Source organism: Boleophthalmus pectinirostris, unplaced genomic scaffold (genome assembly GCF_026225935.1).
Source record: "Boleophthalmus pectinirostris isolate CB_2022bp ecotype Guang Dong unplaced genomic scaffold, ASM2622593v1 HiC_scaffold_7, whole genome shotgun sequence".
Classification (NCBI taxonomy): domain Eukaryota; kingdom Metazoa; phylum Chordata; class Actinopteri; order Gobiiformes; family Gobiidae; genus Boleophthalmus; species Boleophthalmus pectinirostris.
The window spans coordinates 39,887,147-39,897,130 of record NW_026571473.1 but is presented as its reverse complement, the minus strand read 5'-3'; the positions used below and the strand labels follow the sequence as shown (position 1 = coordinate 39,897,130).

The 9,984-nt window shown below is 45.9% G+C and overlaps 2 protein-coding genes across 2 annotated transcripts in view; both read left to right on the top strand.

Moving 5' to 3' along the window:
* Positions 1 to 338: 338 nt before the first annotated feature.
* On the top strand, positions 339 to 3,659 carry LOC110168555 (zinc finger protein 665-like). Its single transcript, XM_020933991.2, has 2 exons — positions 339 to 783; positions 2,388 to 3,659. Exons 1-2 carry the CDS (start codon positions 576 to 578, stop codon positions 3,281 to 3,283), a joined length of 1,104 nt encoding a protein of 367 aa, XP_020789650.2. The 5' UTR covers positions 339 to 575; the 3' UTR covers positions 3,284 to 3,659.
* A 6,306-nt stretch (positions 3,660 to 9,965) lies between these two features.
* The window catches only part of LOC110168543 (zinc finger and SCAN domain-containing protein 5C-like), a 4,214-nt gene continuing 4,195 nt past the window's right edge, over positions 9,966 to 9,984 (top strand). Inside the window, exon 1 of the mRNA XM_020933978.2 lies at positions 9,966 to 9,984. This exon is cut by the window's right edge and continues 359 nt beyond it. The gene's annotated coding sequence lies outside the window, so the exon portion shown is untranslated.

The window sequence follows — 9,984 nt, the reverse complement described above, 5'->3', positions numbered from 1 at the left end:
ATTATTGTTTAAAAGTAAAATTACTCTCATTTAATGTCGTATTGAGAGAAAAACTAATTGCTCTGAGGCCTCGGGCATTAGGGAAATAGGTTGGGGGCCCCTCCAGGTTTGGGGGCGCCAAGCAGCCGTTTACTTTTACCTAATGGTCGCGCCGCCTCTGCAACTAGTTGTCAAATTTTGGGAGCCCTGCTTGTTATACTTTTGTCTTTACAAAACAGAAACTTTGAAGTTATTTAGGGGAGTAAACATCTTCTTTACGTGAGTTTATCCTCCAGCCGCTGTTCCTGCTCCGTCCACGCGGGGGCGCAGCGGCTCCGTGGACACGTGACTGTGCGGGGCGGTGTTTCAGTGTTTCAGTGTTTGCAGATTGTGCAGGTTTCGCAGGTTTTGCAGATATTTTCCGCTCTGTTTTTGTTGCATCTTGTCGTGTCCGCGTGTGTCGTTCCGCCGCTGCTCCAGAAGAACCCGCGGGCCGCAGCGGCTCCGAGCGGATCCTCTCCTCCCGCGTCCGCCCCGGCAGCTCCGAGCTAAAGCTAAACAACCAAAGCTAAAAGCGAGTGGAGTTTTGTTGTAAAATGTGTGAGAAGAGGCGCAGACTCAGAGCTCTGGTCACGGAGAGACTCTCTGCGGCCGCGGACGAGATCTGTGCTCTGCTGGAGACGACGATAGCGGAATATGAAGAAGAACTGCGCCGCTCCAGAGAGGAGAACCAGAGGAACCAGAGGAACCAAAGGAACCAGCGGCTCCTGGACTCGGCTCTGCGGGGTCGGGGGCGCGGGGCAGGTGAGGAATTTAAAGCTGCGCTGTGTAACTTTTCTTCTTTCACGTTATTCTGATGTTTCCTCCTCGCGCACAGACCTGAAGTTTTGTTTTGTTTCATTCAAACTGCACGAGATCTTCTCTCAGACTGAACATAAACCTGGTTTAGACCTGGTTTAGACCTGGTTTAGACCTGGTTTAGACCTGGTTTAGACCTGGTTTAGACCTAGACTGGTCCTAGTTTAGTCCCGATTTAGTCCTAGTTTAGTCCCGGTTTAGACGAGGTTTAGTCTTGGTTTAGACCTGGTTTTAGACCTAGTTTTTGTTCTAGACCTGGTTTTAGACCTGGTTTTAGACCTGGTTTTAGACCTGGTTTTAGACCTGGTTTTAGACCTGGTTTTAGACCTGGTTTTAGACCTTGTTTAGACCTGGCTTCAGGATGTTACGCTCCAGGAAAATCCAGGGGAATAAAACTGACTCAAAAATGCACGAATCATGAAACACAACTTCAGAGGGTCGACGAGAAGAAAGTTCAATCACACGAAGAAAAGAATCTGTGTGTCGTTCATTTGTTTTTCAAAATAAAACCAAAAATAAGAAAATGAAAAAACAACTGTTTTCTTCATTATTTGTCTCCAAAACTAAAATGAAAAAAAAAAAGATAAAAAAACAGATAATGATTCGTTTTTTCAGTTTTCGATTTTGTGTTTAAATGAAAAATGGAAAAAACAGATAACGACCGTTTCCTGTTTACGTGACTCCAGTGACTGAGATGTCGGACTGAACCAGGACTGATCCAGGTCCAGGACCAGACCGGGACTAAGACCAGGACCAGACCAGACTGGGACCAGACCAGACTGGGACCAGACCAGACTGGACCAGACCAGACTGGGACCAGACCAGACTGGGACCAGACTGGGACCAGACCGGACTCCAAGCCTCAGCTTCAAGCCCCAGCCCTGCTGTGGGCTCTGAGCCTTCGATCTGGTCCTGGTCTGGTCTGGTCTCAGTCCCGGTCTCAGTCCCGGTCTCAGTCCCGGTCTCAGTCTCTGTCTGGTCCTGGTCTGGTCCTGGTCTGGTCCCGGTCTGGGCTTGGTCTCAGTCTCGGTCTGGTCCCGGTCTGGTCTTGGTCTCAGTCCCAGTCTGGTCCCGACCTGGTCCCTGTCTGGTCTCGGTCCCGGTCTCAGTCCCGGCCTGGTCCCGGTCTGGTCCCCGTCTGGTCCTGGTCTGGTCCCGGTCTGGTCTCGGTCTCAGTCTCGGTCTGGTCCCGGTCTGGTTTCGGTCTCAGTCCCGGTCTGGTCTCAGTCCCGGCCTGGTCCCCGTCTGGTCCCGGTCTGGTCCCGACCTGGTTCAGTCCGTACGTGGTGCAAAACTCCGGCGTCGCAGTCACGTAAACGGGAAACGAATCATTATCTGTTTTTTTTAAATCCGTTTTTTCATTTTGGTTTTGGAGACAAATAATGAAGAAAACTGTTGTTTTTTCATTTTCTTATTTTTGGTTTTATTTTGAAAAACAAATGAACGAACGACACACAGACTGAAAAGATTTGAAAGTCTTTTTTACAGAATAGATCCGGTCGTTGTTCCACATTTCTTTGTGTCTGACATTTCTGTGTTTTGTGTTTCAGAGGAAAACGCTGACGAGGAGAAGGAGGAGGAAGAGCAGAGCCTCAAACTGAAGCAGGAAAACCCAGAAGAGGACGAAGCTGAAGCGGCCGAAGCAGGAGTCCAGTGGGAAACAGATCAGCTCCAAAACTTCAACCACAACTTGGATTACGGAAAAACCGAACCGAACTTTGAGACGCGGGAATATTTAGAGGAAGAACACGGGGAGCGCTCCGTGGAGTCCGAGAACGACCCCGGAGAAGAAGCTCAGACGTGGCAACCTGCGGCGGACGAGGACCTGGAGCCCGATCCGTTTTACGAGGAGAAAGAAGCCGTCTGCGTGAGCGCGTTTGACGGCGCAGGAGGCACCGCGCGAGCTCAGGGCGGCCGCACGCAGAAGCAGTGCGACGTCTGCAAAAAAGTTTTCGGGAATTCTAAAGACTTGAAGAGACACTTGGTCGTCCACACGGGGGAGAAACCTTACGGCTGCACGGTTTGCGGGAAGAGATTTACTCGGAAGGGCTCGATGCAGTACCACATGGCCGTGCACACTGGCGACCGACCCTTCAGGTGCTCCGTCTGCAGCAAAACGTTCTCGCAGAAGGGGAATCTCCAGGCGCACATGGCCCTGCACTCGGGGGAGAAACCTTTCAGCTGTTCGGTGTGCGGGGCTCGGTTCTCCACTCACCCGCCGCTCATCAGACACCGGAAGCTGCACACGGGGAGCCGACCTTTCAGCTGTCCGTTCTGCGACAAGGGCTTCACGAGGAACGAACACCTGCAGCGGCACGTGCAGACTCACACCGGCGCGTTCGCGGGCGAGCGCGGAAACCCGAGCGACGCCCAGCGCGACCCGCACGATCCGCACGACCAACACGACCCGCACGACCTGCACGACGACTTCAGACACTCGAGTTAGAGGAACACAGACAGTCTCCCCCGAGTGTCATTAACTCTGTGGAAATATTGTGATTTTAATTAATTGTGTCAGACTCGGACAGAAAAATTCGTCCCGATCACTACTTAAAGACGGTGGATTTTGTCGTTAAGTCGTTTTTGTTTGTTGTTTTTAAATATTTTTTAGCTTTCCTCCTCAAAAACCTGCCTGAAGGGGTCTGAGAGTCGTCCGTGCATGTTTGAGTCATCTCCAGTGTCGGGGAGAAACAGATTACATGTACCAGAGTAATCAGAGTACAAATGATGAGTAACTGAGTGGTAATTGGATTACAGTTACTTTGTTGAAATAAATGGATTACAAGTCGGTATTTTCCTGTTTTCACATTTTGGGCTAGACCCCCCCCCCCCAGTAATTTTGTCATTGCCAGAAACTAAACCAGATCTAAAACCAGATCTAAACCAGGTCTAAACCAGGTCTAAAACCAGGTCTAAAACCAGATCTAAACCAGATCTAAACCAGGTCTAAACCAGGTCTAAACCAGGTCTAAAACCAGGTCTAAAACCAGATCTAAACCAGATCTAAACCAGATCTAAACCAGGTCTAAACCAGGTCTAAACCAGGTCTAAAACCAGGTCTAAAACCAGATCTAAACCAGGTCTAAACCAGGTCTAAACCAGGTCTAAACCAGGACTAAACCAGGTCTAAAACCAGATCTAAACCAGGTCTAAAATCAGGTCTAAAACCAGGACTAAAACCAGATCTAAACCAGATCTCAACCAGGTCTAAAACCAGATCTAAACCAGGTCTAAACCAGGATTTAACAGGTCTAAAACCAGGTCTAAACCAGGTCTAAACCAGGTCTAAACCAGGACTAAAACAGGTCTAAACCAGGACTAAATCCTGCTGTGTGGACGTGTCTCTTCTTCTTCTATCAATAATATTTTTAATTTGGTTCAGTAAAGTTTGGACTTTTTATTTTCTTTTATCAGACAAAACTTCTTATGTGAAGATTTCCTCGTCTTTGTTTCTCTACAACAAATCAAGTAATCCAAAGTAATCAGATTACATTACTCACTTTAAGTAATTTAATGGATTCTGTTACAAACTACATTTTGGTGTGTGTAATCTGTAATCTGTAGGGGATTACATTTTAAAAGTAAACTTCCCAACACTGTTCATCTAGTGATCTCTCTCAGGACCTTTTCAAACTTCAAACCCTCGTTACGGTGAACAGTACGAGTCTGTACGAGGCCCCGCCCATGACACTTCTCCGTAAAAACACAAAAACGTGACGCGACAGATGGACAAACCTGACGTGATGTGATCAATCAATCAATCAAACTTTATTTATAAAGCACTTTTCATACAAAAATGTAACACAAAGTGCTTTACACAGATTAAAAACAATCCCACATTTCCACCCACCCACCAACCCAACCCCCACAGCTGCCCGACTTGACACAACCAAACATCACAGACACCCAAACACACCCCCCCCGACACACACACCCACCCACCCACACACACACACACACACACACATTAACCTGCTAAAATACATAAAACGACACATAGTAAAATGTGAGGCTGAATACAGGCGAACCAGTTGAGAAAGCATCATCAGAGGAGCCGTCTACACCAGGAGCAGAGAGACGTCCACCACCACCAGGAACCACCACAGGAGCCAGGGGAGAGATGAAGCCCAAGCTCCAACTCTCCACCAGGAGCCCACGGGACAGAACCTGACAGCTACAGCCGACCTCTGCTCCTGATGCAGAGGCTCCTACAGAGGAAACACTGGAAATCCTAAAAAATAAGTCTAAAATAAATAAATATAAATTAAAATGTGTATAGTAGAAACAAGTAAAAAATATGATATTTCATTCAAAAGCTAAGCTAAAAAGGTGGGTCTTGAGCCTACTCTTAAAAACATGAACGTTCTCTGCAGCCCTGAGCTCCTCCGGCTGCAGTTCCATAGACGAGGGCCACAGTACTGAAAAGACGCCTCTCCGTGAGTGTGTGTCCTGACTTTGGGAATGACCAGGAGCTGCTGCCGGAGGAGCGCAGGGTCCGCGAGGGTTCGTAGGGTAAAAGCAGTTCTGAAAGATAAGAAGGCCCAAGACCATTAAGACATTTAAAAACCAGTAAAAGAACTTTAAAATCCTGAAACACACAGGGAGCCAATGCAGTGATTTTAAAACCGGTGTAATGTGGTCCCGCCCTCTGGTCCTCGTCAGGACACGTGCTGCTGAATTTTGTAGTAATTGTAAACCTGAAATACTCTTTTTGGGAAGACCAGAGAGCAGGGCATTACAGTCGTCTATTCGACTGGTGATAAAAGCATCAGCGTCTCTGTGTTGGCCAGAGAGAGAATGGGGTGGACTCTGGCTATGTTTTTTAAGTGATAGAAACCAATTTTTGTAATGTTCTTAATGTGTGGGATAAAAGTCAGCTCAGAGTCAATAATGACGCCCAGGTTTTTCACTTGTGGAGAAGGTTAAAAGACTGTGTTTGTAGTTTGGGTAAAAGTTTCTCTCTCTGGGCCTCAGGACCAATGACTAAAACCTCAGTTTTGTCCTGGTTAAGCTGGAGAAAGTTTTCTGCCATCCAGGATTTGATATCTAGAATGCAGTGATGGGACTCTGCTCTGAAGGGGGAGGGACTCAGCACAGGGAGCACAGGGAGGGGAGACTCAGAGCTTTAAAAATGAAAGTGAAATGGTTTGAAATTGAAATGTGAATATGTTTTAGAAATTTTAAAATAAAAGGAACATGTTGATTTAAATCTGTGAGAATTCCTCAGAAACGTAAAGATCATTTATATTTTAATGCCCACAGAATAAATCCTCCTCTTTAAGTAGTGACAAATGTGACCAGTCCAGAAACTTACAGAAATGAAACTGAAGCTGTGATCAAACCTCAAACCTGCTCAGTTTTTTGTCGCTTCTTGTTTCAGTTCAACTTTTAAACTGAAGTCACGTTTATACTGAAACGAATCACAGAATCATCGTATCAGAAGTGACCTGTGTCACACTCGTCGTTTCTGTGTCTGTGCTTCTTTTCTCTCCACAGACTCTGACACATTTGTTTCTGTTTTACACAAACTAAACGTTAAATCACATGACTCATTTGCATAAACTAATGTGTGTGATAAAAACAGTTGTTTCTTGTGTCTGATGTGGTTCAGTTTGTGTTGGACTAAAGTACACAGTGATTCAGTGGAATATGAGTGTTCTCCCTGTGTCAGAGGGGTGTTCTCTCTGTGTCAGAGGGGTGTTCTCTCTGTGACAGAGAGGGGTGTTCTCTCTGTGACAGAGGGGTGTTCTCTCTGTGTCAGAGGGGTGTTCTCTCTGTGACAGAGTGACAGAGGGGTGTTCTCTCTGTGTCAGAGGGGTGTTCTCTCTGTGTGACAGAGGGGTGTTCTCTCTGTGTCAGAGGGGTGTTCTCTCTGTGTCAGAGGGGTGTTCTCTCTGTGTCAGAGGGGTGTTCTCTCTGTGACAGAGGGGTGTTCTCTCTGTGTCAGAGGGGTGTTCTCTCTGCGACAGAGGGGGTGTGTGTTCTCTCTGTGTCAGAGGGGTGTTCTCTCTCTGTGACAGAGACAGAGGGGTGTTCTCTCTGTGTGACAGAGGGGTGTTCTCTCTGTGCGACAGAGGGGTGTTCTCTCTGTGACAGAGGGGTGTTCTCTCTGTGTCAGAGGGGTGTTCTCTCTGTGTCAGAGGGTGTTCTCTCTGCGACAGAGGGGTGTTCTCTCTGTGTCAGAGGGGTGTTCTCTCTGCGACAGAGGGGTGTTCTCTCTCTGTGTGTCAGAGGGGTGTTCTCTCTCTGCGACAGAGGGGTGTTCTCTCTGCGACAGAGGGGTGTTCTCTCTGTGTCAGAGGGGTGTTCTGCTGATGGTGAGTCTGTTCTGTGTTTCTGTCGTGCAGATCGTTTAGATCAGGAGGGTCAAACTCATTTTAGTGCAGAAAATACAGCACTTGTCGGTGACAGACACACATCAGAGTATCAGAGTTTTCAGGAGTCCCACAGTCCCCGTCACATCTGGACCAACATGAACTCGTGGAGCTGGAGGCTCCAGATCGTTCAGACTCTGGAGACGTTTAACACCAGATTAATGTGAACGAACCCTGTACACACAACAACACCACTCACATACACACTAGTGTGAACGAACCCTGTACACACAACAACATCACTCACATACACACTAGTGTGAACGAACCCTGTACACACACAACACCACTCACATACACACTAATGTGAACGAACCCTGTACACACAACAACACCACTCACATACACACTAGTGTGAACGAACCCTGTACACAACAACATCACTCACATACACACTAGTGTGAACGGGGCCTTAGTGTGTTTTAGTAAACCTGGTTTTAGACCTGGTTTAGTCCTGGTTTAGACCTGGTTTAGTCCTGGTTTAGACCTGGTTTTAGACCTGGTTTAGTCCTGGTTTAGACCTGGTTTAGACCTGGTTTAGACCTGGTTTAGACCTGGTTTAGTTCTGGTTTAGCCCAAAATGTGAAAACAGGAAAATCCCTCTGTTTAATCCATTTATGTCAACAAAGTAACTGTAATCCAATTACCACTCACTGAAACAGTAACTGTAACTGAATACAGTTACTCATCATTTGTACTCTGATTACTCCGGTACATGTAATCTGTTACTCCCCAACACTGTTTATTCTTTATAAAAATCAGTAAATGTCACGGTCGTGTCGAGTTCAGACACGGAACAGTTTTTATGTTCAGATGAAACAATAAAAAAGTGAAGCTGTCGAACAAAACCCATCATCAGTCATAAAACCCTCCCGTTCTCCTCGGGGCCACACTGACCTCAAGAAACATTTATTTTCTTTCCCAGAGAGCGAGAAGGAAAAATAAATGTTTTTTCAGGTCAGTGTGACCCCAAGGAGAACGGGAGGGTTAAAAAAAAAACATCTCTAAAATAAAATAAAGCAGCTTTAGTCCAAGTCTGAAGAACAACAGAAAATAAGACTCAGATGAAACAAATAAATGATGCTGGAGCTACGAGAATAAAGACGTAACATTTCAACATTAAAGACGTAATTTTATGAGAAGAAAGTTAAAATAACACGAGACTGAAGTCGTATTAAACTCAAAGTCAAAGTGAAAACTGCGGCAGAAGAAAAACCTCAGTCTGTGTGTCGATACTTCATCTGTTTTTCAATATAAAAAAAAAAATTAAAAAAAATAAAAAACAACCGTTTTCTTCAATGGCACCTCTGGACTAAACTAAACCAGAACTAAACCAGAACTAAACCAGAACTAAACCAGGTCTAAACCAGAACTAGACCAGGACTAAAACAGGACTAAACCAGGTCTAAACCAGAACTAAAACAGGACTAAAACAGGACTAAACCAGGTCTAAACCAGAACTAGACCAGGACTAAAACAGGACTAAACCAGGACTAAACCAGGTCTAAACCAGAACTAGACCAGGACTAAAACAGGGCTAAACCAGGACTAAACCAGGTCTAAACCAGGACTAAACCAGGACTGAACCAGGACTGAACCAGGACTAAACCAGAACTAAACCAGAACTAAACCAGGTCTAAACCAGGACTAGACCAGGACTAAAACAGGACTAAACCAGGACTAAACCAGGACTAAACCAGGACTGAACCAGGACTGAACCAGGACTAAACCAGAACTAAACCAGAACTAAACCAGGTCTAAACCAGGACTAGACCAGGACTAAAACAGGGCTAAACCAGGACTAAACCAGGTCTAAACCAGGACTAAACCAGGACTGAACCAGGACTAAACCAGAACTAAACCAGAACTAAACCAGGTCTAAACCAGGACTAGACCAGGACTAAAACAGGGCTAAACCAGGACTAAACCAGGTCTAAACCAGGACTAAACCAGGTCTAAACAGGACTAAACCAGGACTAAACCAGGTCTAAACCAGGACTAAAACAGGACTAAAACAGGACTAAACCAGGTCTAAACCAGAACTAGACCAGGACTAAAACAGGACTAAACCAGGACTAAAACAGGACTAAACCAGGACTAAACCAGGTCTAAAACACAACTAAATGAGGATTAAACCAGGTCTAAACCAGTACTAAATCAGGTCTAAACCAGGTCTAAACCAGGACTGAACCAGGACTAAAACAGGACTAAACCAGGACTAAACCAGGTCTAAACCAGGACTAAAACAGGATTAAAACAGGACTAAACCAGGTCTAAACCAGGACTAAAACCAGATCTAAACCAGGACTAAACCAGTACTAAATCAGGTCTAAACCAGGTCTAAACCAGGACTAAACCAGGTCTAAACCAGGTCTAAACCAGGACTAAACCAGGTCTAAACCAGGACTAAACCAGGTCTAAACCAGGACTAAACCAGGTCTAAACCAGGACTAAACCAGGACTTAACAAAAACTACAATCAGGACTAAACCAGGACTAAACCTTGAGTCTTAGATCAGTTTTGTGGTGTATAAAACCACAGGGTTCAGGACTGATTGATTTGTTTTTTTATTTGGAGTTTGTGCCAAGAGGGAAACAATAATCATATTTATATTTATTTATTTATTTCACGTTCACATTATCGTCGTAAACAAAAGAAAAACACATTCCTCGGACAGGAGCGGTTCATGTCCGGTCCGGCGGGGGGCGCTGTGGCGCTGTGGCGCTGCGACCCGGAGCCGCCGCGGACCGAAGAAACACCGAGCGCTTTGTTT

Bases quoted from the DNA above. Each gene is read 5' to 3' on its own strand.
- LOC110168555 (XM_020933991.2), top strand. From the start codon at position 576: ATGTGTGAGAAGAGGCGCAGACTCAGAGCTCTGGTCACGGAGAGACTC. The intron at 784-2,387 runs GTGAGGAATTTA...TTTGTGTTTCAG, and splicing joins GGGTCGGGGGCGCGGGGCAG to AGGAAAACGCTGACGAGGAG.